We start from the raw sequence: 27,931 nt of genomic DNA on the forward strand, positions 1-27,931 counted from the left end.
CTTAGTGGGGAGCCTGCTTCCTCCTCTCTCTCTCTCTGCCTGCCTCTCTGCCTACTTGTAATCTCTGTCAAATGAATAAATAAAATCTTAAAAAAAAAAAAAAAAAATTCCCCCTCAGTCCTGGAACGAAGGGTCGCGCTAACCTTGCAGTGAGTCGACCGTTTCTGGGGCTCGAGGCTGGCAAACAGGAGTCTACGTGGCCAGCCACACACAGGCTGATGACCAAGTCTGGCTGGGGAGTTTCTCTAGACTTTAGGAACTGGGGAGCCGGGCGGGCCGCGTGCCACTGAGTGTTGGCCCTGCCACTTCCGTCTCTAGGGGCCAATCAGGAGGCCCTTCTCGCAAGGGCACGGAGAAGGCAGGGGCTGGTTTACAGATGTGAGGGGCTCCCAGGGCCTGACCCCTGACAAGGTTAGCAAATGCTGGAATCCCCTCCGTTCCTCTAAGAGTGGGCAAGAGCCGTCAAGACTCAGGGGGAGGAAACTGCAGTTGGTAAGAATGAGGTCACGGGGCGCCTGGGCAGCTCAGTGGGTTAAGCCTCTGCCTTCGGCTCAGGTCATGGTCTCAGGGTCCTGGGATCAAGCCCTGCATCGGGCTCTCTGCTCAGCGGGGAGCCTGCTTCCCTCTCTCTCTCTCTGCCTGCCTCTCTGCCTACTTGTGATCTCTGTCTGTCAAATAAATAAATAAAATCTTAAAAAAAAAAAAAGAATGAGGTCACATTCTCCATTCCTTCATCCACAACCATAAGCTTCATAATAAAGAAAAGAACCAATGGCTGGCATTTATATGCCCACACGATGTGCCAGGCATCACTCAAATTTAATCCTCATAGCAACCCAAGAGGTGTGAGCTATTCTTTTTTTTTCTTTTTTTTTGAGATTTTATTTAGTTATTTGACAGAGAAAGAGAGCACAAGTAGGTAAAGACTCAGGCAGAGGGAGAAGGAGAAGCCGGCTCCCCGCTGAGCAGGGAGCCAGACGTGGGGCTCAATCCCAGGACCCCGGGATCATGACCTGAGCTGAAGGCTGATGCTCAACTGACTGAGCCACCCAGGTGCCCAGGCGTGAGCTATTCTTATGCCCATTTCACAGAGGTAGAATCAGAGGCCAAAGAGGTTAATTACCTTCCAACATTCACATAACAAACATTCACGGAGGGCTACTCTGCACTCTCCAATATGTACCCATTTATCCATCAGTGAGTATTAAATCAGACCTAAAATCACATTCCTCCATCTCAAGGGTTTGAAAGCCACACATGACTCACGGCTACTGTACTGGACCCCACAGACAGGGGGCGTGGCCACCAGTGTGGAAAGGGCTATAGGACAGCAGCGCTCTAGGAGCTGGCCAAGGGTCGAGGGACACAGCAGCGAGCAGACTCCCTGACCTTGGTGAGTATGCAGTCCAGTGGGGAAGAAAGACAGCAAATCAGTAAGGAATAATGACATAACACATCAACCACTGTCAAGTTTCAAGAAGAAAGGCCAAAGTGAAGTAAGGAGGACAGTGCACACCAGACAAGGAGGCTTTGAGAAGTGAGCAGGGGAGGCCCCTTAGATTTGGAGACATCTGAAGGAAGTGAGGTTGTAAATATGCAGATTGAGAACAGAAAAGCATTCCAGGCAGAGGGAACAGCAAGTGCAAAGGCCCTGAAGTGGATCTTGTTATCATCCCCATTCCACAGAGCAAAATGTTGAGGCACCAGGAGGCTTAGTAACTCTGCCCAAAGTCACACAGCTGGTTACCAGCAGCTGAGACTCAAACTGGCCCCAGAACGGACACCCTTCACCACCACGCTGCAGCGTCTCCCACAGAGTGACTCACTCAGCCCTAAGGAAAAACATGGAGGGTAGATGCGACAATTAGCCCATCTGATGCAGAAGGAGACTGAGGCTCAGAGAGGTTAAGCGACTAGCCCAAGGCCACACAGCTGAGAAGAGGCAGAGGTGAAACTGGAGCCGGGAGAGTAACTCACTTGATCACGGGGGTGTAGAGGCTGTGAAGGCGGCAGTAAAGCCTCACGCCCTGAAAGAGAAAAAGGCAGGGTCTGGGATCAGGCCACACATCCTCAGGAGCCTCCAAGTCTGGGCTGCCGGGAGAGACGGCTCCCGGCACAGAGCAGGCGGGTGGGGGAGGAGGAGGAGCACAGGCCACTAGGATGCAGGCCTGCTCCGCAGTGACCATGGGGTCAGGGCCGTGGGGTCGGGCGGCGTCCCTACCTTGGACATGATGTCCTCCAGCTCACTCCGGGCCTTGTAGGTGCCGTCGTCATAACGGAAGCGGTACATCACCTGCTCGTTCTTGAACTGGTGCTTGTCAGACACTGGAGGGACCCAGGGGGCCAGTGAGGCTGGGCCCACCGCCCACCCCCGCCCTTCATTACCCTGCACTCGGCCAGGCTCTGTGCCACACGCAGTTTCGCTGAACGCCCCCCGCCCTTGCTCCTCTGCAGAAACCAGGTCTCCCTGCTCGGCTTGGGGCGGGGCACCTGCAGGTCTCCCAAGAGGCCCAGAAATGCCCTGACCCGGCCTGCGCTGGGACCCACCTGGCCCAGCACCTCCTTGGTGCTCGGTCGCCAAAGCATGTGTTGGGACTGTGGGTGCTGGGGTGTGAGACCACACGGTCAGGATATATGATGCCCTCTCTATACGATGGCCTTGGGCGCCCTTGGTGCTTCTTTCCGGCCCTCCCCACCGTGGATCCATTAACAGATCCTGGAGGCTCTGCCTTCAAAACATTAACAGTCTGACTCTGCATCCCACCCTGCTCCGAGCCATCGGGTCATCTCCCGTCTGGAACATCACGGCCCCCCACCAGGGCCCCCGCTGCTGTCCCTGGCACAAGAGGACACTGCCGACGTGGCGGCCAGAGGAACCCCGCACAGGTCTGAGCCTCAGCATGGCTCCCCTCACCTCGGCACCCGGCAGCAGCTTCCGACTGCACTCTGAGCAAAAGCCCAAGACCCCACAGTCCCTCGGGCGGTCCTGGACCTCACCCCTTCCACACAGTGCCCAGCCCTGTACCTGCCCACATCTCCTAGCAGCACCCATGCCCCCTCCCGTGGCAGCACCGGCCACCTGGCAGGTCCCAGCACACATGGCTTCCTCTCCTGGGGTGGAGGAGGGGCCCTCTGCACCTGCTCGACCCTCGGCCTAGAGCCTCAGTGCTCTCCGGCTCCTCGATCTCTCGGGCACCTTCTCAGAGAGGCCGTCCAACCACCCCCTTGCTTTCTCTCCCCACCCCCCCACCCCCCCCCCACCCCCTACCTCCCGTGCAGCACTGAGCGCCATCTGCATACACAGGTTTCACTTCTTTTCTTTACCACCTACCCCCTCTGACTAGAACATCGGCCCCACAAAGACGTATTCCTCTGGCCTGCTCTCTGCTGTGTGCACAGTGCCTGGCATGTAGCAGGCACTCAGTAAATACTGCCTGAATGACAAAAACATAAATGGCTCTCGCTCTTTTCTGAAGGGACTTCTCGCAGGGTCCCTGCTTTGCTAGTGTCCCAGGTGAGTACAGGGCTCTCCAGCCCAGTAAACAGATTTAGAAGGACATCCGTGTCCCAAGGCTACACTGTGCCTGGGGCAATGGGGCAGCCTCAGAGACGGGTAGCATGCAGCTGCGGTCTGACCTGTGCCTCCCTCCACCCCCCAACCCCACACCCGTCCCCGGCCCACCCGGGCCCAGCCCCCACTCACCATGGTGGATTATACCGTTCTCCAACAAGGCCTGGCCCAAGTTCACGCCTTCTTCAGTCTTGCTGATTTCACCAATTTCCAGAAGCCAGGAAACAAACTCACTGCCAGGAACATGAGACGCAGTTGAGAGAAATTGCCAGGCTTGGGAACACAGAGACCGGCACGGAACCGGCTGGGCCCTCCCCACTCCTTCGAGGGAGCGCTAGAACGTCCCACGGGAAAGCAAGGCTTGGGAGCCCACAGCCCTAGGGGTTGTGCTGAGACCCTGTGCTTTTCCCTAGGACCAGTGGCAGAGGGGTGGGTGTGACCAGACCCCCAGCCCTGACTCAGGTGCCCTGGATGGGTGCATGGATGGATGGATGGATAAGAGGGAAGGAAGAAGGGTCGATGGGAGGGAGGGAGGGGAGGAACAAGTAAGGGAGGATGGGTGGATGGACCCATGGGTGGGGAAGTAAGTGAACAGGAAGGTAGATGAATGGATGACCTGATAGATAAATGAGTAGGTAGTTGGAAAGACCAGTGGGCAGGTGGATGGAGGGGAGAAGCGGGGGGATGGGTAGACACTAAATGAAGAGAGACCCGGGCAGATGGGTGGGACAGATGATGGATGGCAACATGAATGGATGAGCAGAAGGAAAGAAGAAACAAACAGGCAGGAAGAAAGAAGAGCCAAAAAAGACGACTGTGGAGAGTCAAGAGAGCTCACGGTGATCAGATCATGTCATTCTCCTAGTCAAACTCTCCAGTGGGGCTTTCCCTTTACTCTCAGAAAAAGATCCAAACTCTGCCTTCACAACGGCAATGCCCCCACGTGAACCGCCATCCTCACCAATCTCATCTCCTCTACCTTTTACTTCTGTTTTAGCCATAGCCACCATCTTCTGCTTCTTCAAAAAGATCACACTCCTACCTACCTCGGGGCCTTTGCACTTGCTATTCCCTCTGCCTGAAAGCCCTCTCCCCCAGCTCTTCATGTTAAGTTCTTCCTTCTCACCAAGCACCCCAAACAATCCGCACACCTCTCAGTTTTGCATCCTTTTGAGCACTTATCCTTGTCTGAAATTGTACTGTTACAGATTTCTGTACGTGTTTATCAGCTGTCTGCCCCACCAGAAAGTAATCTCCACACTGACACGGACTTTTGTTGGTCTGATTCACAGCCCTATCCCCAGACCTAGAGGAGGGCCTAAAGCACAGTAGACCTCAATAATCACTTCTTGAACACATGAAAGAATAAATCATCAAACAAGAAGGAATGTTCTAGGGCCAACAGGAAGGTCTCTGGAAGAAAGAAAGGCTCCATCCATGAGCCCGATGAAATCAGGCAGATCCAACGTGACTACCCGGTGGGGTAGAGGCTCAGCCAGACCCCGCCGCCCTGCTCCTGGAGGCGCACTCGGGCTCAGTGCAGAGCTCAGCCCACTCGAAGTCAGCAGGAAAAGGGAGAGCCGGCAACTGGGCTGTTTCCACGGAGGCAATCTGTGTTCAATGAAAGCAGGTGGCAGCTGGCCAGAGCACAGAGCTCTCCTGCTTATCGAAACCAGCTGTCCCGCTTCCAATTACATGGCCAGAGGGGGCAAGACTATTTTTAGCTTCCCAGTGTTTGGTAGAGCAAAGCCTGCCCATGTGGAGGTAGTGGGTGAGCTGAGGCATTCAGAGAGCCCCGGGTGCAGCCCAAGCGGGGGGAAGGGAGGGGCGCGAGGGAGCCCCGGGTGGGTAAAAGATTGTTCTAGGTCCTCCACCCCCCCCAATTTCATTCTCAAAGTCCCCAAAATCAGAGATGGGGGAAAGCTGCCAGCGGCGGAGGGAGGCGAACAGATGTTGAGCGCCCACTCTCGGAAGCTGGACACTCGGCCTCCGGCTGCCCACCAGCTGTCCCACTGGGGGCCGCCTCTGGCACCGACCGGCAGCCCCGTGGCCAGATGGGGGGCCGGCAGTGTCCCGGTGTCTTCTGCTAGGGGCGGAAGAAGGCAGCCCCAGAGAAGAGCAACTGTGACCCAAGTTTCTGCCCCAAGCTGAGTCTTAACCCCTTTTAGAGCAACAAGGAAGGTTCGCAGCTTGCTGGGCAAATTTGGGCAAGACCCTGTTCCTCTCTGGGCCTCAGTATGGTTGTTCTGACAAGTGGTTCACTCAGGGGCCTTCTGGATTCCACAGGTAAACCTTCACACCATATGAAATCTCAAGCAGGGACCCAGTGCGCAAAACCAGATAAAACTCATCTGTAACACAGGGCCCTCGAGTTCTTGTAAAGGAACAGAAGGGTCAGGTTGGAGGCACCAGAGTGGCTCAGTTGGTGAAGCGTCCAACTCTTGATTTCGGCTCCGGTCATGATCTCAGGGCCGTGAGATCGAGCCCCGTGTGGGGATCTGCGCAGAACATGGACCTGCTTAAGATTCTCCCTCTCCCTTTACCCCTTCTTTCTCCCCCTCTCTCTCTCTCTCTTTCCAAAAAAAAAGGAGGACGCGGGGCCAGGTTGAGGCTCTGTGGCACCAGCCAGGGGCGCTCCTGAAGACACCAGCCACCCCACCATACAGCTGGGAAGACTAAAGCATCCTACTTTCCAAGAGAAGCCGGAAATTCAGCACTTCCTGGGATATCTCCCAATTGCTCAATGTTGATATATAGTCCAAAATTTCCTGAAAGCCCCATGTAGCCCCCATAAAACACATGCGTAAACTGTACCAGGTCATTGGGGCACCGTCTGCCTCTGCCGAGGCGCAAAGAAGGGTGTTCTAAGCAGGGGGCTCAGCACATACAAAGGTCCTGAGTGAGAAAAAAAGGTTAGGAAACCAGCAATCTGCAATCTACCCAACCAGGACGTTGGGTACAAAGAGCGGCAAGATCCAGCCCTTCAGAGATGTAACTTGGAGCACTGAGCTGGGGACACAGAGAGGTGGTCAGCCGAGGCTGGTGGGGAGTCTGGGACTCAGGCAAGGGGCACTGGCTGAGTTTGCATGGGCCGAGCTTCAGCCCTCCTTCCTTCCTAACCCCCAGAATCATGACCACGGGTCAGGCCCAACGCTAGGCACAGGGGATACACAGGTGTCTTTGCCGTCGCCCCAGGACAGTCCCCGGAGCTGAGGCCCAATGTGCCACTGACCACCGGCAGTTCCCTTGTTCTCACCTGTTTCCTCCGTGAGGGCAGGACTGGAGGTTTTCTGCCTGTCCCTGTAACTCCACTGCCTAAGGCTGCTTCCTGAAGAACTCCTGTAGAAGCTTCTGCAGCCGTGTCTGACAAATCATGACTGACTGGCTCTTACCCACGGACACCCCCTGCACCTGAGCACGCAGGTGGGTGAGACAGTGAGGCCCCTCCCACCTCAGAGCGTCTGTAACAGCAGACACCAATCAATGAATGACATCTAACCTCGGACAAGGTGGAAGCCAAAGGCATTCTTCTTCCGGGAAGCCTTCCCTGACTGCGCCACCAGTCACACCATTACACTTATCCCTTGAGTTCTCATAGCTCTGCCAGTTCCTCCACCCAGAGCCGGTGTGACGAGCTCATCCTCCTCCCACCCTTCTACTTAGACTCTGAACAGCTTCTCAGAGCACCTAGAATAAAACCCAAGCCCCCCGCCCCCCTAACCTGCCTGATAGAGCCCCTGCCAACCCCTGCAGCCTCATTTCCCATGCCTTGGCCACACCCTCGCTCTAGCCACACTGGCCTGGCTGTTCCTTAATTACTCAAAGCTCATTCCAGCTGTGGGGCTCTTGCACCTGCTGTTCCCTCTGCCAGGAATGCTGTTCCCCCAGATCTTCTCATGACCAGCTCCTGCTTACCATTTAGAGCTTGGTTAAAACGCACCTCCTTAACATCAACCTAACTCACTTCTTACAACATCCGCCGGCTGGCAAAAATCCCCTCTGTGCTGTTGTTTGTCTCCTTGTGTGTTTTCTGGTTTCCCCCCAGACAGTCATCTCCACGAGGAAGGAGGCTCGTCTGTCCTGTTCCTGCTGGGACACCGTAAGGGCTCAAGAAACACTGAATGAACTCCATGGATACAGGAATGAATCGATTCTGTCTGCCCAACGCCTTGTCCCTCCCATGATGCCTCCACACAAACATCCAGATTTTATTCCTTGATCGTCTTTGTGAGCTCTGCCTCTGATCAGGGCAGAAACAGGCCACCCCAACACACATTCCCGTCACTCTGGCCAGCACTGTGCCCAGCATGTCACATGCATTTTTCTCACTGAAGCCTCTGATAATCCTGTGAGACATATTTGACTATTTCCCATTAACTGGTCCTTTACTGAAGCTCAGAGAGGTTAAAAACTTGCCCACAGTCACACAGCTTGAAAGTGGGGGAACCAGGGCCTGTGTCCAAGGCTGACTCAAAGCCCAACCCTCGGAAGTTATAAAGATAAATCAGACATGTTTTGTATTCATGGATTCCCCTTCTAGTAGTGCAGACGGATATGGACAAAGGAACTACCAAGGAAAAACAAAATGTGCTGAACAGAAATATAAATGGATACATGCAGCAGAGTGTGGTGGGAGAGAGTCCTGGATTCAAATCCCAATCCCCCACTTGTGGCTGTGTGACCTTGTACAGGACCTCTTCCCTCTCTGTGCCTCAATTCTCTTACCCTTACAATGGGGATAATGGCAGTGACCTGCCCCACACTGTTGTATGTGGGTTAAAAGGCACAGCCGCCTGCCAGTGTCTGGAGCGAGGAAAGGTGGATAATTATGTCTTGGTGGCTACAGGTCTCTTCCATCCAAAGGGACCAAGGATGCTCCTGCAGGAAACTTGGGAGCTGAGCCCTGGTGGGAAAGGAGGAAGGTCACGGGCCCTGGGGCTGGGCAAAGAGCTATGAGGAGAGAAGAGCTTTATTAGAACAATCTTTTGTAGAAGTCTGGTCCTTAGGGCCTCGGTGATTATAAAACAAGCTTCAATCCTGGCCCTGTTTCAAAGAGGCGGTAAAACAAATCTCCCTAATCCTTCCTGAGGAGACAGAACACTCCACCGAAACTCTAATCACGGGCAGGTTATCCCTTCCGGCCGCACTGAGCTTCCCAAGAGGCTTGGCAAGAGGCGGAGAGGTCGTCTGACCCAGGGGCCCAGAAGTAAGCCCCTCCAGAGAGAAAAACCTCCTTTCTGCCCAGGGATTAAAGGCCAGCTGATGAAGACGAGCCAAGCCGCCCCTGCCTCGCTTCCCGCAGGTCTGGGGCCCAGACTACTCTCCACACACCCTCCTGGAGTTCGCAGCTGGGGTTGCAACAGGGCACCCCCATCCAGGGAAGCCCCCAGCCACTCTTTAGGAGCCCAGTCACCCCCCAAAATCTCCTGCCTGCTGCCCCTTCCACCATAAGACTCGGGCCGTGACCAAGGAGCTCAGCCCCGGCTCCACACCTGGTCTCCGAAGAGGCAGGTCAACACTGGCCCTTGAACGTCCTCCGGGCATTTCCACCTTCGCCGTCCAAACCTGGCTGCCGCTGGGCCCTGTGTCTGCATCTTTGCCTAGCTTCCAGGACGCCACACTCGCCCCGGGTGCCTCCTGCCTCTCTGCTTGCTCCCTCTTAGGCTCCTTCCTCCCGACGCTGCTGGCCCCAAGGTCCAGTACCTTGCCTCGGCTCTCCCCACATGTCCCCTTGCAGATTTCAGTCCTATGGCTTTAAAAACCATCAAAATGGTTTTCTGATGACACCTGGGTGGTGCAGTCGATGAAGCATCTGCCTTCAGCTCAGGTCATGATCTTGGGGTCCTGGGATCGAGCCCCACATCAGGCTCCCTATTCAGCAGGCAGTCTGCTTCTCCCTCTCCCTCTGGCTTTCCCCTCAGCTTGTGCAGTCTCTCAAATAAATGAATAAAGCCTTAAAAAAAATTAGGGGTGCCTGGGTAGCTCAGTGGGTTAAGCCTCTGCCTTCGGCTCAGATCATGATCTCAGGGTCCTGGGATCGAGCCCCACATCGGGCTCTCTGCTCAGCAGGGAGCCTGATTCCCCCTCTCTCTCTGCCTGCCTCTCTGCCTACTTGTGATCTCTCTCTCTGTCAAATAATTAAAATCTTAAAAAAAAAAAAATTTAAATGCCCACATGTCCCACAAGTACTTCTCCAACCCAGTCTTTTCTCCCCAAGTCAAGATCTATAACCAGCTAACAAGTCAACCTCTCCATCCGGGTGTCTAAGAGTCCCGAGGGCACCCATCCTAGAGAAGCCACCCCCAAAACCTGCTCCTCCATCCGTCTCCTTCCCCTTCGCAGCAGCGGCAACTCCAGCCTTCCAAGGGCTCACAATGCTCAACTCTTTTCTCACCCAACCAGCAAATGCGGTCACTTTCAAAATGACCCAGAATGCAACCACTTCCCCCACCTTTACTGTGACTCCCTTCGTCCAAATCACCTCTCCCCTGGTCTGAGATCGGAACACAAACACTTATATCCAAGGCCTCTTCAAAAGCTCTTAGGAAGCGCGTGGGTTATTAGTCAATATGTTCCAAATAAAGTCCCTGCCTCCCAGGTCAACTTCCCTCTCCCCGGCAGGACCACAGGCTCCGTGAGGTTGGCACCCTCTGCGTCCACCAACGCGTGGAGCTCAAGGCAGGGCGGCACAGAGCCTGGCAATTTCGGTGGGACTGTGAATCTGCCTCTGGGTTTAAAACACACTAGTGCTCTGACCCCTTTGATCCTTGGTTATAAAATGGGGGCAGGGGGTAAAATGTTTTATTATTGGGAAGGAATGTATTTCCCAGAGATGTCAGAGGCCCTCAGATCCTGAAAGCTTCCAGGAGCCTCCCCTTCGCCCTCACACCCAGGCAGGACGGCCTCACGGGACACCAGCCCTGCTCACGCCCTGGTCTCAGACTTCCAGTCTCCAGGCCTGCGAGGCAGTTAGTTTCTGTTGGGCTGCTCAGTGTGCAATGCGTGGTGACAGGAGCCCGTGCGGACCGATGCCAAGACCCACGTCCACTCTTCGGCGCTTCCGGCAACTCCCACGTGCCCTCCCTGTGTTCAGAACCTCTTTGCTTGTGCTGTCTACAGTGGGTCCTGTTGTGAGTGTGAGGGCAGCGTCCCAATCCACGGCGGGCCACCCATCAGGCGTGTGTGAAATCAATGCCACCGTCTGGCTTCACATCATTTTTTAGAAGAAACAGATAACATGCAAAGGACAGGGCAGAATAGAAAACAGAACAGAAAAGACACAAATACTTTCAGAGCGTGCCCAGCACAGTAAGTTCTGTGAAACTGGCTTCAGTCGTACGTTACGCGGATGTGTGCATTGGTGACAACATTAACTGTACATTCCACGGTGAGTGTGGGAGGAAACATTTGAAAGACCCGATATGGGGCCCCCACTAATTCTTCTTGACCCCTGGGGTCTGTTACACGAGGACTCGGGGTGCTTTAGTGGCTCCGCCCCCCCAGGGTCCTGGGGAAGAGCCAGGCGGGCACACTCTGGCGCACCGGCTTCCGGGGACCAGCACGGGGACCCCACGGAGGCCCAGCTGGGACCACTCACTTGCCGAGGAAGCACTTGGGGACGGTGCTCAGTTTTCTCCGACGGTCCTTGATCAGGTTCACCTTCTTGTTCATCATCATGTGGTAAAGCTTCTCTCCCTTCTCCGCAATCATGACGTAGGCGTCCCGCTCCATGCCCAGCTTCAGGCCTACGGAGGGGACATGGTCAGCAGCCAGGCGAGCACCAGCCCTAGGGAGCAGAGGGGGGCAGGCCCGCGGCTCCTGGAAGCCCCCGCCAGGGTCATGTACAGAGCCCTCATGGAGTGTCAGCCCCTGCTCCAGACACCTGCCAGTGACTCCCCGCACAACCTTGTAGGGGCGGCTGGCTGATCTCCCCCATTTCACAGATGGCAAAGCCGAGGCCCGGAGAGGTTAGGTTCCAGGGTAACAGGCAGTCAAGCTCATTCAACCCTTCAACAAATTCAGAGGTTATCAGAAAGCCTACTGAGTTCTTCCTTCCAACCAGGGATAAAAATTTGCCCATTTCTTTAGACAGCATACAGAGAATCCTGACCAGATCCCTGCCTACATTTTTCTGCTTGGACCCTGTCTGCTCCTGACAACAGCAATGACAAATAACAACAGAAAATGCTGGAAGTGCCTACTATGTGCCCCTTAATCCTCAAGAAACCTGTAAGGCCAAGTTATCCCCCCTTCACAAATGAAGAAACAGAGGCCCAGAGGAATGAAGCTATCTAAATTTACCCAACTAGAAGTGGCAGAACCAGGATTTCAATCCAGAAACTTTGGCTCCAGATCTGCACCCATGATCCACACACCACCCCTGGAAACCCAGCCCTGAGGTCACAGTTTGGACAACACCCAATTCTAAGGACTGAGGCCCACTGAGGCCACACCTTACTCGTGACCACATATACCCTGCACTGACCACAGCCCCATTCTAACCACAGAGACACTGATCAGCCACACCCAAGGCCAGTCCACACCCCTGAACCCCACCCCCCCCAACCCTCGTCCTGAGCACACACCCAGCCCCGACCAGTTTCAGAGCTCACAAGCTTGCCGACCACGGGCCAGTTTCAGTAGCTTGGCTTAAAGCCATCTGCATAATTTTTCATACAAAATTTAAAATCAAGAAATATCACCTGAAAACTTAAAATCTAGCTTCTCTACGGAAAAGGAAAAACAATGGATCCAGCTCTGCGGGGCCCATATTCCTGAGAGACGGTGGTGACTTGCTCACGGATGGAAGTAGTGGGGAAAGGGAAGTGGGCAGATTTGGCGAAAGTAAAGGGACTCCATATACTGAATCTGGGGAGTGGGCAGAAATCAGGGATGGGACCAAGAGTCGGAACCAGGTACTAAGATGGGGAACCTCCAGCTTTGGGGCGGAAGATGGTGGAAATTAGGAGTTCTGATTAGACATGGAAAGTGTGAGGGACCTATGATACGCCCACGTAGAAGGTTGCAGATACAGAGATAACTGTGCCTCAGTTTCCTCCTTTGCAAAGGTGGGGGTGGGTGGGTAGGTAGGGTTTTTAGGATCACGTGTCAAATTTCCCAAGTACGGTCAAATCCAAACTGCATTTAGCACCATTACAACCCTGGGCAGGAGGAACTTTTATCCCCACTTATCAGACGGCATCACTGAGATCTGGGAAGCTAAAGTAATTTGCCCCCAGACATAGCACAGCTCTCTTTTCCCAGATTTCTGCAGAAGAACCCAGGTCCCAACCGCACCCACCTACCACACTGAGCCCCACACGACTTACGCAAGGGCCTCCAGGGAGCCTGGGCCCAGAGAGATCCGGGACCACGGTTAGTGAGCAACCCCCAAGGAGCCTCCTCCCAGAGGCAGACTCCCAAGTCTCAAGCACAAAGAAGCCCAGATGAAGGTAACAGACCGGTGGGGGAGAGAGAGGCATGGAGGCAATGTCTCAGCTATCAGCCCACAAGGGTGAAGGGTACCAAGAACCAGGGTGACCAACCATATGACCCTTGACCCTTGGGCAAATCCCTTCCACTGGGTCTCAGTGTCCCCATCTGTTGAGTGGACACTACCAGATGCCCTCAGGTGACCCAAGATACCACCAAGTTCTAAGACAGTCCCGGAGCTCTCTGCCCCTTCAGGGACCCGCATCCTGTAGCTTAGGCCCCTTCCCTGGACACAGTCCTCCCTTGGCAGAAGTGACCAGCCTAGAGAAAGCCATACACACCCCAGGATCCCAGGACAGCCCCCCAGAGCTGGAGGCCCAGGAGAGGGCATACTCACTCTCGCGCTGCTCCCGCTCACGGATGATGGCGTCCAGCCACTTCTGCTTCTCCTCCGCGGTCTTGGCCATGCAGACGAACCACTTGTTTTTGGCCGTGTTGTGGATCTTCCAGCCATTGGTGACAGTGTAGCCATTGCTGTGGTAATCCGCTGGCAGGGGCAGAAGGCAAAGGTGGGTGAGCCCAGACCCAGCCTACGACTCTGAACATTCCCCCTACTCGCTTGCTTGAAAGTAAGGTCATGGGACTAGCGCAACTCGCTCCAGAAAAACAGGGGGCAGGGGCATCAGCAGGATCAGGGTCTGACAGCTGAACTTGCAACTCTTTAAACGCTCACGCCCCTTCCTCTCTATACTCTGCAAAGTACAGAAGATCTACAAACAAAGACCCCCCCCCAACATACACACACCCACCAATTACAGGGGCTTTGAGACCCCACAGTCTGGGCACAAATGCAGGAGTCCTGGAGCCTGGGAATACATCCCAGCCTCCCTGCCCATCTCACCCGGACACTGGGGCTACTTAAAATCTAGTGTAAGCCCAACAATGCCAAGTTCGGGGCCCTTACATGCTGCTGGCTGGGATGGGGACTGACCAACCTCTTTGAAAACAGGCTGTCATTTTCCAGGAAAGTGGAAGCTGCCCATACCCTAAATCTGAGGAGGGGTCCACAGGTTTTGTGACATTGCCGAAGAAGTCTGTGTCTCAAAACCAGTTAGGGACTTCTGCCCTCGCCAAGCTCAAGGGCACATACACAAAGAGGTTCACACAAGACTGCTCACTGCCTCACTGTTCATAATAGCCAACAGCAGAAATGACCCAAATGTCTATCACCAAAGGCAGGCATAAGAGAATTACACAGCAGAGGGAACCAACACCGTGCTGACCCCTCCAGGCAGAAGCACAAAGTGAGACACAAAAGAACACACAGTATCTTATGACCCTTTAAATAGATGCATAACACAATATCTATGTAACTACATGTATATATTTAGACCCACTTAGTATGTATATAATGATATACCTATTTAAAGAAAGTCTTGAAACAAATTTTCATTAGGATGTTCACTAATGCACCGGCACCTGGGTGGCTCAGTGGGTTAGGCCTCTGTCTTCTGCTCAGGCTGTGGTCTCGGGGTCCTCGGACAGAGCCCCAAGTCTGGCTCTCTGCTTGGCTTCCCCCTGCTTCCCCCTCTCTGCCTGCCTCTATCCCTACTTGTGATCTCTCTCTGTGCCAAATAAGTAAAAAAAAAAAATCTTTAAAAAAAAAAAAATGTTGGGGCGCCTGGGTGGCTCAGCGGGTTAAAGCCTCTGCCTTCGGCTCAGGTCATGATCCCAGGGTCCTGGGATCGAGCCCCGCATCGGGCTCTCTGCTTGGCTGGGAGCCTGCTTCCTCCTCTCTCTCTCTCTGCCTGCCTCTCTGCCTACTTGTAATCTCTATCTGTCAAATAAATAAATCTTTAAAAAAAAAAAATGTTTACTAATGCATACTTGGGAGATAAAAATGTTTTTAAAAGAAAGCAAGAAAATGACCATCACACAATTTAGACGGTTACCTCTCGGGGGCAGAAGGTGCTATGGCCGAAGAGGGGTGTGTGAGGAGCTCTCAATCAGGGTACGCACAGCGTTCTCCTTACTGACCTGAATCGTGACAACCCAGGTGTTCACTGGATGTGCATATGTTTTAGATACTTTTCTTAGGGAGGTTACATTTCAAATAAAAGAAAAAACCGAGAGGTGCCTGGGTGGCTCAGTCAGTTAAACACCAGACTCTAGATTTCAGCTCAGGTTATGATTTCAGGGTCATGAGATCAAGCCCCGCATGGGGCTCCAAACCCAGCATGTAAGCCTGTTACAATTATCTCTCTCCCTCTCCCTGTGACCCTCCCAACCTCGAAAAAAGAAAAGAAGAAAAAAACTGAAACAGAGACCATGCCACAGAGCAGGAAGGGCTGGGGTCAGGTGGGCCTTGGGGCAAGGGCCTACCTGTCCCGTCTTCCACATTCTCCACCTCCATGACCTCAGTGTTGATTCGACCCCTGAAGATGTAAAGGGAGCCATTGATGGACTTGGTCCTCTTGGTGGACTTCTTGCTCCCGGTGACCCTGAAAGACAGGGGGAAGGGTGGTCAACAACCCCTATGTCTCACCTAACGGGGCTTGGAAGAGCAAAGGGAAGCAGAGCGGTAATCTGGAAGGGCACCCGGAGATGGCAGGAGCATGGGTTTTTGGCTAGTGGCTGGGTGACTTGAACAAGTCTCTCCCCCATTCCAAGATGCAGTTCCTCCATCTGGAAAATGGGCCTTGCTGACCTCACAGAGCCACAGCTAACAGTTGACATTGATGAGAAACTAAAAGCAGGAATAAGAAGCAGCAGAAATTCATTCCTCTTGGCTATAAGGTCAGTAGGGGCTCTCCGAGTGTCTAACAGAGAGGTACTGCCTCAAATCAGACCAGAGAAAAAGGGTGCCCGGAGAAGGCAGTCCACGCAACCATCCACATCCACCTGCCCACCATTCATGCCCTCACTCAGGTCAATCAGCCACTCACTCAGACACTCAACGAACATCTGACCAGTCCTTCCTATGGAGAGGATGCCAAGTTGGCGCCAAGCGGAGTCACACATCCATGCACTCAACAAGCACTTCCGAGAACACCCACTTCCGAGAACACCAAGAGCCAGGCACTGCGCTAGGCGCTGGGTCTGCAGCGGTGAACAAAAACAGTCTCTGAGAACTCATCGTCCAATACGAGGAGGCAGGGGGCACAGAGACAGACGCTAAGCAGAGAAGTCAAAGCCAAGTTACGTCAGGATTGCTAAAAAGTGGTTAAAATAAAGCAGAGAACGAAGTCTGAAGGCTTGAAGGCCACTCTGGGGTAGGCGCAGGCCCCTCTGCTCCACAAAGTGGGTCATGTTTCCAGATCTGTTTGCCTGATGTGCACCTGTCACTGAAACTGGGTAAACTGTGTATTATATAAGTGAGGATATATGAATGTTGGAAAGAGCTGTCTCTCTGAAAATTAAGTTACTATTTTGGAAAGACTTGATAAAGTTAAGTTGTTTTTGTGTTCAGAGTGAATTTATTCTTGGGCACCTGGGTGGCTCAGTCGGTTAAGCATCTGCCTTCTGCTCAGGTTTCTGGGATCGAGTCCCGCATGGGGCTCCCAGAGCCTGCTTCTCCCTCGCCTCTGCCCCTCTCTCTCTCTGCCGCTCATGAATAAGTAAAATCTTTAAAAAAAAAAAAAAGATTTAAAAAAAAAAGGGTGAACTTATCCTCCAAGAAGAGACCTTGGCTCTTGATGAAAAGAATGTTTAAAAAATGCAACATAAAAAAAAAATGCAATGTATATGCTTTTAATTAAAATATTTCAAGTTTGTAAAAACAATTGTAATAAAGCAAGGCGATGGTTAGGGAGGGTGGGGACATGATTTGAACCGGACAGGGGAGGGAGAGTTAGTCAGGGGAGGCCTCCCTGAAGAGGTGGCTTTGGAGCAAAGACCCTGGAAAGGTGAGGGAGGAACCTAGGAGGGTATCTGAGGAGGAACATTCCAGGCAGAGGACACGAGCCCCATGCCATGCTGCAAGGAGCCGCAAACTGGCTGGCGGCTGAAGGTGAGTGGGCGATGGCGAGTGTGGGCAAGGGGTCAGAGCAGCCACACGGGCCAGATCCTGCGGGGTCCTGTGCACCGTGGATGGACGCCTCCTGCCAGCGTGAGGTGGGGGCCGCAGAGGGTCTGAGCAGTGGAAGAACACCATCTGATCTCGGTTATAAAGGACTCCCTGTGGCGGAGAAGGGACTGCAGGCAGGGCCAGCAGAAAGCAGGGGGATCCAGAAGCCACTGAGCAGAGTGATGGTTTGCACCCGCCTACCCAGGCCTACCTATTCGGGTACGCGTGGTTCGTGAAAGTATAAAATCCATACAGGAAAAAAAAATACCCAAAGAAAGATGTGGCTCATTTAACTTTCAAAGAGTGAGCACACCTCTATTATCACTGTAAACACCCCGAAAGCCCCCCACTGTGTCCCCTTCCCAGTTACTACCCCCCTGCCCTGTCCCTCCCCGCCCCCCACAGCAGTCACAGCTCTCCTGACCTATGACCCCACGGCTTTGCTCTGCCTGTTCTGGAACTTCACATACATGGAATGATCATGGGTGATGGTGACGGGTATGTTGGTTGCTTCCTGTTTGGCGTGGCCGTGACTGCCTTGGCGTGTGTCTTATGAAGAACACACGTGCACGTCTCTGCAGGGGATCTACCTAGGGGCTGAACTGCTGAGTTACAAGGGATGCACGTGATTGCCTTTCCCGGAGAATGCCAAGCTGTTTCCCAAAGGAGTTGCACCAGTTCTCCCTGTCCCTGGTAGAGTAGCAACGTTCCAGTGGCTCCCCATCCTCTGAAGCTAATTTCCGTGTTGGCCATTCTGGTGGGCACAGAGTAGTGGCTCATTAAACATTCTATTTGCGTGTCCCTGGTAAGTAATGAGGCTGAGCACCTTTTCATGTTTACCTTTTCATGTTTACTAAACATGTTTTCATGTTTAGTCCTGTGGGCCATGGGCTTTTGTGAAAGGACTGCCCCCTGAGCATTTTTCTCTTGGGTTATCCTTTTCTTAATAATTTCTAGCAAGAGTTAGCAAATGTTTTCTGAAGAGGGCCACATAGAGAGTAAACATTGTCAGTTCTGGGGGCTCCGTGTCTCTGTGTCAACTACTCTACTCTGCCCTTGATGCAGGAAAGCATCCACGGACAACACCAAAACAAATAGGCATGCCGTGTACCAATAAATCTTTATTTATAAAAAGAGACAGAGTGCCAAATTTGGCTTCTAGAACTTCTTGATACATTCTGAATGTGAGTCCCCTGTTAGTTATATGGATCGCAAAGATCCCTAGTCTGTAGCTGACTTTTTACTCTCGTCACAGTGTCTTTTGATGAGCAGTTCTTAATTTTAACGTAATCTGATGAATCCATTTTTCCTTTAGAATGGCACTTTTTGTCCTATTTAAGAAATCTTTGCTTACTGCCAGATCGTGAAGATAGTCTCCTATGCCTTCTCCTGGAAACCTGATGGCTTTACCCCGCACATTTAAATCTATGATCCATCTGAAGTTGGCTTTTTGTGCGTCGTATGAGCTAACAGTCAAGACTCATTTTCCCCCATGGGATACCAAACGAACCAAGTATCCTTTATTGAACTGCATTGGCACCTCTGTTGAAATGCTAATGATCACTTCCACAGGGGTCTGCTGCTGAACTCGCTCTTCTGGTCCACTAAACTCTTTGTCTGGTTTGGCACCAATAGGACGTTGTCTTAATCACTGCAGCTGCGAGTAAGCCCAGCTTCCAGTAGCACGAGGCCCCCAGCTTTGCCCTTTTTCAAAACAGTGGAGGCCGTGTTCGTGTTTCCAGGTAAATTTTACAACCACTGACACACACATACACGAAAACTCCCCCCTGGAGTTCTTATTGGAAAGACACTGAAGTTCTGGCCAAAGTTAGGGAACGGAATGGAAAGGCCTCGCCGAAGAAGTGGGTGTGGGGTGAGGCAGGTCAGCATCAAGGTCAACCAAGGTGCCCTTCACTCCGAATGAGGAAGACTCAGAGGTAAAGGTCTGGGACAGGAGTTGTGAGGAAAATGACGAGTCCAGCTTTAGGCCCGACTGAAGGGTGAGTGGGATGCGAGAGCCCCCAGAGGAAGAGAGAGTGGTAATTCTCCTTTCTGTACACGTGCCAGGCCTTATTCTAACTGATTTCCATGTTTTATCATACTTCATCTATAAGAACTATCTTTTCAGATGGGGACTACTTTTATCTCCATGGAACAGACGGGAAAACAGAGACAAAAAAGCTGATGTAACTTGCCCAAGGCTGCATGACCAGTGAGTGGCAGGGTCTCGGTGTCCCTAAGTACTGCGACATCTAAGACACAAACAAGCAGTTGAGGTATTAGAGATGGAACTCGTTGCGGGTTTTCTTCTTGGGGGCCTCGGTTTCCCATTCCGAAGAATGGGGAGGTAGGCTCCTAGAACACTCCTTCTGCTTCTAATATCCAAGGAGCCTCTACTTCCAAATTGCGCCAGAAACACTCTGAGTCAGAGACCTTCCCTGACCCATGTCCCGGACAGGCGGCGCCCCGCGTGACCCAGGCAAAGACAAACCAGTCAGCAGACACCTAGCAGTGACAGGCATTTCCTGTGACCGCATCAGTCAGGCCAGCAGCCCCATCCACCCACCCCTGCCCAATCCCTCTGGGACGTCCCGTCTTGGAGCCCGGCCCCCTGGCTCCCCATCCCGAGACGAGAACGCTGGCCGCCAGCCACGTTCTCTCAGGAGACAGATGTGCCCTTTCCCTCCAGCCGGCCTCGCTCACGCACGGAACTGGCACGGAGAACGGCCTTCAAAGAGCTCACGGCAGCCCCAGGGCCGACCCCAGAAGGTCCACATGGAATCCAGCAGCAGCAGCCCCCGCGGCTACTGCTCCAACAGGTGCGACCATCCAACAGGTGCGACCACACTGATGGAGGAAGGGCGGGCGGCCGAAGGATGAGCAAGGCCAGCCGCAGCTGGAGCCGCTCACGCGTGCCTGAAGGGACATTCTGTTTTCTACAGCCCCTGGTGTTCTGAGAAAAGTGCCTGCTTCAGACAGTCCAGGGCGGCTGGCAGTGGGGGCAGAGGACTCCCAGGATGGGCCCAGCGAGAACAGGCAGGAAGCAAGGAGGAAGGAAAACGGGGTGTTCGTGGTGGGGGGGGCGCTGGAGGGGACACGAGACAGACGCAGAGAGACCTAACGGAGTGGGCAGGAATAAAGCGTCAAATAAGGAAGACACGCTCCGAGAGATGGGAGAAGAGGGAGGCCAAGGCCTTCAACCAGAAGGACCAAACCCAGAACAGGGAAGAAGGGCGGGGGGGGGGGGGTGGCTGAAGTGCCTACTGCGTGCCTGGGGCTCCCCCTGTGCGTGAACAGGAACCCAACACGGATGGAGGCAAGTTAGCAGTAAGGCAATGGCAGCTGACCCTGACTTTGTGAGCTTTAACTACGTACCGGGCGCGCCTAACACCTCTGTTCCTCACAATCGCTCTGAGAAGCGTACGATCGCCTGATTCCGCACAGAAGGGAACGGAGGGAAAGAAAGGCAAAGTCAGAGCTAGAGAAGTACGACCAGGGATTCAACTGTAAGCAGCTTGGCCGTACATCAGACTCTACTGTAAGAAGGGGTTTATCATCCCTATTCTACAGAAGAGAAAACTGAGGCTCAGAGAGGTCAGGCTGGAAGAGAGAGAAAAGCCCTCCCCCCCCACATGCAAGGAACGCCATCATTCATCCCGTGAAAGGGTTCCTCACGACAACCTGAAGAAGCCAGCAGAAACAGACAAGGAAAGGAGGCTCAGGCACAGTAAGTGACTTGCCGAGAGCCCAGAGGAAGGCGGAGGCAATGCTGACGGGCGGCCCCAGGGTCTGCACCTCCCCTCAGCCTTAGCTTTTCCTAGATAAAGGAGTAAAGAAGCCTCTGGAAAGTCACTGTTTCAGCCCTTAAAATAACGTAACAGGAAGGAGGATTCAAAAGGGCTTCTTCAGAAAACTGAAAGACAGGGATCTCTCAGTCCACTATCCACCCAGCCAAACCAGCCAGCCACCCACCCAGCAAGCCACTCGGTCCCCTACGCCTCTGTCTCCCAAGTCGCCCTCTCTCCAACCATCCATCCACCCATCCACCCACTTGGTCATTCACTACCCAACCCTCCATCCCAGAATCCAATCATCCCAACAACCACCAATCAACCATCCATCTATCCATCCATCCACCCAACTGATCTTCTGTCTACTACTTTATGATCATTTATGGCCATCCCTCCCCCCACCCATTCATTGAAATATCATACATGAAGGCCCCAACTCACCATTACATCTGAACTCACCTCTGCCAGCTTATCACGTCTTCGTCCACTTCTCCAACACCCAGCCATTCGCCCAGTTTTCTGTCCGTCCCTCCATCCAGCCGTGTCCTACACCCCCAACCCCCCACCCACTTGCTCCTTCATCTACTCACTCGTCCATCGGCAAATCAGCTCACACATCCATCCACAATCTTCTCCGCCCCTTTTCCTCCACCATCCACTCACCCTCCGACCCCTACCTATGCCTCCTCCCATCTGCCCACACATCCCAACATGCACCCTCACAGTCAGGCACGCGTCTGTACGTGTCTACCGCTCGCCCACCCATCCATCCACTTCCTTGAGTCTGCAAAGTGTAGGCAGTTCCAGGGAAAAATACAAAGGTGACAAAGATAGTATCCTTTCCCTCAAAAAGCTTAACAGTGAGAGAGCCCTGTGCCCTTCAATCTCCCACCTCTGGATCTTAGGATCAGAGGATGTTAGTGTCACAAAGAATCCCCAAATTTCTATGACCGTCCAGATCCTCACTGTCCAAGACAGCCGCTGTGACTGCTGAGAACCTAAAACGGGGCTAGGATGACGTGAGATGTGCTGTAAGTGAAAGATGGGCACCAGATTTTGAAAACTTCGCGTACAAAGAAAACACAAAATACCTTCTTAATGATTTTCAAAAATCGATTGTACGTTGGTTGTTGACATTAAATAACATTTACAGATACATTGGAAAAAAATAAAATACATTATTGAAATTCACTTTGCCTGTTTCTTTTCGATTTTTTTTAATGTGGCTGCTAGAAAATTTTAAATAACACGTGAGGCTCGCAGTATATTTCTATTAGGCAGTGCTGATCCCCTGAACCCCTCAACTCAGAAGAGAAATAAGGGAGGCCAAGAGAGGGAAGTGACAAGCCTAAGGTGTCACCGTGAGAGACAGTCAAGGTCCCAAGGAATCCCTGCCTCCAGGCCCACCTGGGCAGCCCCACCCCAGCCAGAGCAGCAACTCACCTAGATTTCCGCTTGCAGTAGACAAGGAGATTGTCAAAGAGGAAGAAGGCCCTCTCCTGGATGTTGCCCGCGGAGATTTTTAACAAAGTCCCTTGCAGGAGGAGCTGGGTGCAGATATCTGTGAGGTTGGAGCCCTGGGAGAGTGACAAGGGGAGAGGGAATGAGCTGGCAAATCCAGGAGAGCACTCGGGGATATCCCCTTCCTTCCCAGACACAGAACCTACCACTGCCTCACTTGCCCCCCCAAAACCTAAGCGCGCCACTGCAGGAAATCTGTCAGCAGACAGAAAAATCCCAACAATCTCATCAGTGGCTTCTGCCCGTTGAGCGTGTCGGAACCATGCCGGGAGGAGCAGAAGGAGAAGCCCATTTCATAGAAGAGAAAGCTGGGCTCAGGGAGAGGAAATGACCCACCCAGCCCGAGCTGGCATCCGGTTTTATTTTGGTTCGGTTCTTGCTTGGGATTTGGGGTTTTTCATGTTTGTTTTGTTTTTGCCTACCCTTCCTCATTTATGTCTTGACTTATGAAGGTATCGCCACCACTAGAATGCCACTTCCATAAGCACAGGAAGCGTTATGGAGCATGATCAAGCATTTGCCACGGTCTCCCCGGCACCTGTCACCCTCTTGGGCACACAGCAGGTGCTCAGTAAATGCCTGTAGAGCAGGAGATAAACACAGTGTGCACACCATCGGGGCAGGATTCTTGGAGCAGCTCCTCTAGCTACAGCCATGAACACAGATGGAAACAGTTCTCAAACTCCAGGGGGCCATCCGTGCTAAGTGACAGGCAGCGGCCAGGACGTTCGCCAGGCGTGGAGTAATCTGAACCTGGGTGATGTTCCCGCTGAGGGGGTCAGGAAAGGCTCCAGGGGGACCCGACCACACAGGTCTGTCTGGAGCTCAGGGAGGACCAAGGTGGGGCGCAGAGCTCTCCAAGTGCTACAGGAGAGGAGGCTGGAAACACACCGAGGAGGGCCCTGGATGCCAGCCGGGCAGGCTCCTCCCCTGTGGCAGGAGCGGAGTTCAGCGGGCTCTCAGCCGTCCAACCAGAGACTCCATTTCCCAGCATCCCTTGTGCCCGTGTGGTCACGTGATTGACGTATGGCCCATGCGCCCCATTTCTACACTATTTCCTTGAAAGAAAACAGCTTCTTCTCCTCTCCCTCCCCTCCCTCTTGTCACAGGCCGGAAGCCAGCCGGAGTGGTGGCATACATTGTAGCAGACAGCAGAGCAAGAAGCTGGAAGGAACCTGGGGCGGGAAGGAGCCGCCACACCCTCCCCGCCAGCCTGTTCTGCTGCTGAGAAATCAACTTCTCCCTCATTTATGCCATCCTCTCTCTTTTTAGCAGCCAACCATGTACTCGAAGCCACACATGAGGATTAGCACCAGGCCCAGCAACAGGCAGACAATGGGGTGTCTCTGACATTTAGGCCCCAGGGACACTATGCTAAAGAGGGGTTCAGGGGAGCTCATTTGACCTGCGGATGACAGAGGACGAAGAATGACACATGAAATGAACTTGAGAGAGGGAGAGAGAAGTGTGCACAGAGTCTCCTTCCCCAAACACGAGACACCCAGAACCAAAGAGGAGTTCATACCCCAATGGCGGATGCTGACTCAGTTACTTCTGAGACCCAGGAAGGGGAACTGGTTCTAGAAATGCAGAAATCGGGCTTTCTGCTAACTGCCCACTGCAGTCTCCCCTGCTTCAGGCTGTGTCCCCTGAACACAGCAAACTCTTCACCCAAAAATGCCAGAGATGCCTCTGGGGCCCAGCTGGGGTCCGAGGAAACCCGCTCCTTGTGGTCAAGGGCTAGCGGCCTCGGGCAGGAGCGTGCGCCCGTTAACAGAATCACGGCACAGACGCCCATGTGCTGCAGATGGGGACCAGACTCCACACACAGCCACCAGCCAGGGAGTGAGCCCGCTGCACCAGGGCTCAGGGCTCTCATGACAAGGAGCCCCATGGACCCCAGTATCCTCGCCAGCAGGGCGAGCGTGCCTCTTGGGGTGATGAGGTTCTAACCATGGCCCATGGGCCGGCTCAGGGCAGAAGCCATTGAGCAGCTCCTAGAGGCCACCTGCTTCCCCATCTGGTCCCCTCCCCTCACTCATGCCCACAGCTCCAGCCTTCGAGCCTCCAAAGGGGGATTTTAGCCACTTGTTTGTGGATCTGGCACCTGGCCTGGCTGCAGGGCCCCAAACCCTGATGTCACGTTGGACTACACCTGACCTCTCTGTCGATGTCCAGGGACCACAGAGACCAGCGAACCCAGACCGGGAAGTGGCCCCTCCAGCCTTGGCCAAAGACCACCAAGCAAATACACGTGAACTGCCAAGGACATGGCAGGGGCATGCCCCGTCCACCCCAGTGCTGCTGAGAAGCCCAGCTGGCTCGGTCTCCCCAGAATCCTTGAACCTGGGTCCTTGGTAATCTAGAATCAGACACACAGGGAAGAGGCTGAGCACCATGGTGTCCACCAGTCAGGGCTAGAGACTTGCGGACAGCGTAGACTCACTTGAACTGAGGCATTAACATGGAGAGGGGACAGGAAAAGCTTACCACACGCCCACACGGTTCTAAGTATTTTACACAAATCCAGTTCATCCTTACAACGGCTCTCATTTTACAGACAAAGAAACTAAAGCACAGAGCAGAGTAGTGACTTGTTGAAGGTCACACAGCTGGTCAGTGAGTGAGCTGGGATGTGAACCCAGACAGGATGGCACCACTCCCCCACCCAGGGGAAGGGGAGAGGCGGCTTAGAAGGTAACCTGACAACCTGAAGGGCTTTTTAATGAGACCACTGGTCTAGAGCAGGGGTCTCCAAAGGGGAGAGACCACAGCCCCCTGGAGCACAAGGCGTCCCAGGAAAGGTGGAAGGACTATGACAACTTCTCTCTCTCTCTCTCTCTCTCTCTTTTTAATAACAATTTTATGCTTCCTCGCTCCTATTTCCTTCTGTCCCCTCGTGGGTGAGTGGGCACCTGACGATCTCTCAAACCAGTATTTCCAGAGCCAGCGAGACAAGTATGCCCTATTTCGTTCTTATTAAGAACATGTATTTTTTTTTAATTACTGTGAGCTTCCCACAGAAGTCCGTGGAGCTTGCTTCCTGAGTGTCCCTCTGCAGGAGGGTCAGCCCACACTGGGTACAAGCTGTAGCTAAAGCTGCATGATGCTTTTTTATCTAAAAAAAAAAAAAAGTACGAGTGAAACCCTGCTCCGCAGCCAAAGCTCCTCTTGGAGTTTACAGAGCATTTACTCCAAGCCAGGGAGGCAGCCTGATTCCGAGCCTCAAGGGACTCAAGAAGGACCCTTGACTTTTCAGATGGGGAAACTGAGGACGAAGAACCCCTCCCCGCCAAGGGAGCTGGCTCGTTCATTCACTTCCACGGTATTGCGACATCCTACCATTTCCTCCCTCTCGATAAAGTGGATTTATGGCTTCACTTATCTGGTTTTAAGTAAACCAGTCTCCCGACTAAAAAGGACAAGCGGCTTAGGAAGGATGGGGGCGGGGGAGGAGGCAGCTATCGGAGATCAGACTCCTAATGCAAGCCCAAGCCCACAGCCATGAAACAGCCAAGGAGAGACCCTCCCTCCTCCCACAATGAGTCCCTTGCCAGCCATATTCCAAGAGCTAGATGGCAGTCATCTAAACAGACCGGCGAGAGGTCAGATGGCAAGATCAGTAATTACCAGGAAGATTATCAGAAGCAAGGGTCTGCAACCACTGCCATTCACCACAGACTACATGCAAGTCACACTGTCCCCCAAGGTTGTAACTACAGGGAACAGGAGACACTACAAATAGCTTCACTGTCACCCGGGATTGTTTCTCACTATGACACATTATTTTTACAACTCGCCTTAAGGATCAAACTGCATTTAAAAACCTTTCTCCAGGGGCACCCAGCTGGCTCAGAGGAACGTGTGACTCTTGATATTGGGGCTATGAGTTCAAGCCCCACACGGGGAGTAGAGATGACTTCAATAAATACACTTTCAGACGAAACCTTTCTACTGCAGAGAAAACCACTTTACTTTTTCCAAGAAGCATTCATACTCCAGTTTTCATTTTATCCTCAGAATGACACCAGGACAAGGACACCTGGGTGGCTCCATTGGTGAAGCATCTGCCTTTGGCTCAGGTCATGATCCCAGGGTCCTGGGATCGAGTCCCACATGGGGCTCCTTGCTCAGCAGAGAGCCTACTTCTCCCTCTGCCGCTCCCCCTTCTTGTTCATTCTTTCTCTCTCTGACAAATAAAATCTTAAAAAAAAAAAAAAAAAGATTGGCTCCAGGAGATACCTTCAAGAGATATTACTCAGATTAGACAACCAAGGCAAATGGAGGCCAAGAGAGCGGGACAAACTTGCCTGAGCCAGGGCCGACTGTCAGTTACAGGGCTGGACCTCCAGACCAAGTCCCCGTGCTTCAGTTTCATCAGCTGGCCAATGGGGATCATAAGAGCATCCACCCCTTTGTCCTGGAGACATGTTAACAGGGGCTCAGTCATTGCCAGCAATTCTTATTCTGGCACAGTGTACCTCCTACAGCACCCAGGACAGTGACCGAAATCAGGGCCACTCTCCAACTGTAGGTTTTTCAGGGTCTAAAAGGGCCCCCAAAGATCCTTAGTTCTTATTTCCCGAGGCCCTTCCCAGAAGTAGGCATCTAGAAAACACTTCTGCTTCGGCTGCCAAAGGGCTTGCTCAATCCTCTTCTCCACAGGGGCCCATGGGAGAGATTTCTTTCTCAGCTGGTTTCCAGGAAACTCTGTGTCTCCCAGAAGAACTGCTCTGTCTTCCTTTTTTGAAAATAAATATTGAGTAACTTATGTCTCCTGCTCTCTTCACTTTGGCTGCCAGGAAGCTCAAAGCCCAAACAGGCTTAAACACATCCTTCATTCTGTTTGCTTTTTAGGTAAGCGTGTTGGCTGAAAGCGGCTGTGCGACCCACTGGTCAGTGAGATGAAAGGGGAAGTCTTCGGGGCTTCTGGTTAAGGTTTTCCCCCACTACGGAGAAGAGCTCCCTCTCATGCCCTGGCCACGCCTCTGTTATTCTAGAACACAAAGTGATGCCTGGAGCTCCTGCTCTCATGGAACCAGGCAGGGGAGGCCAAGAGACAAAGGGTGAGCTCTGACATCCTGGGGCTGACATGAGTCCTGAGACAACACACCCTAACCAACACACCTGACATTCAGCAATTTGCAGTCACAGGAAACAGAAACCAAGCTACATGTATTTTAAGCAGAAAGAAATAAGGGGTTTACTTAATTATCAAATGGTCTAGGGGAGCCTGGAATCCAAACCGGGGCTTGGATTCCAGGTAGACAAACACTGTCTACATGGCCCGCCCCCCACAGAGCCACTGCCTCAGCCCCATCTGGGAAAAGAAAGAGTCACACATACTTGCCCAAGTGGTTACGCCCGGAAAACACAACCCAGGCTGCAGCCAGGCCTAAGGCAGCCGCTGCCTCAATTTTCAGCTGCAGAGCCATCCCGTGCCTGCATGACACACGCCATCAACAACAAACAAATGTCCCATGCCCCTGAATACCCAGGAAGCTGGAGCCCAGCCCCTCTGCTGATGCTACCGCAGAGAGCCAAACACGA

At 53.1% G+C, this 27,931-nt stretch overlaps 1 protein-coding gene across 1 annotated transcript in view; it reads right to left on the reverse strand.

Annotated features, from left to right (window-relative positions):
- Positions 1 to 27,931, reverse strand: part of PREX1 (phosphatidylinositol-3,4,5-trisphosphate dependent Rac exchange factor 1) — a 178,013-nt gene that overhangs the window by 47,761 nt on the left and 102,321 nt on the right. The window contains exons 7-13 of the mRNA XM_045980873.1: positions 22,304 to 22,437; positions 15,386 to 15,504; positions 13,401 to 13,550; positions 11,169 to 11,316; positions 3,704 to 3,804; positions 2,222 to 2,325; positions 1,978 to 2,027 (exon numbers count right to left, since the gene is read on the reverse strand). Coding sequence (XP_045836829.1) covers positions 1,978 to 2,027; positions 2,222 to 2,325; positions 3,704 to 3,804; positions 11,169 to 11,316; positions 13,401 to 13,550; positions 15,386 to 15,504; positions 22,304 to 22,437 — 806 coding nt within the window. The remainder of the gene's footprint in view (positions 1 to 1,977; positions 2,028 to 2,221; positions 2,326 to 3,703; positions 3,805 to 11,168; positions 11,317 to 13,400; positions 13,551 to 15,385; positions 15,505 to 22,303; positions 22,438 to 27,931) is intronic.

The sequence above is a fragment of the Meles meles genome, chromosome 16, assembly GCF_922984935.1.
Source record: "Meles meles chromosome 16, mMelMel3.1 paternal haplotype, whole genome shotgun sequence".
Taxonomy (NCBI): Eukaryota; Metazoa; Chordata; class Mammalia; order Carnivora; family Mustelidae; genus Meles; species Meles meles.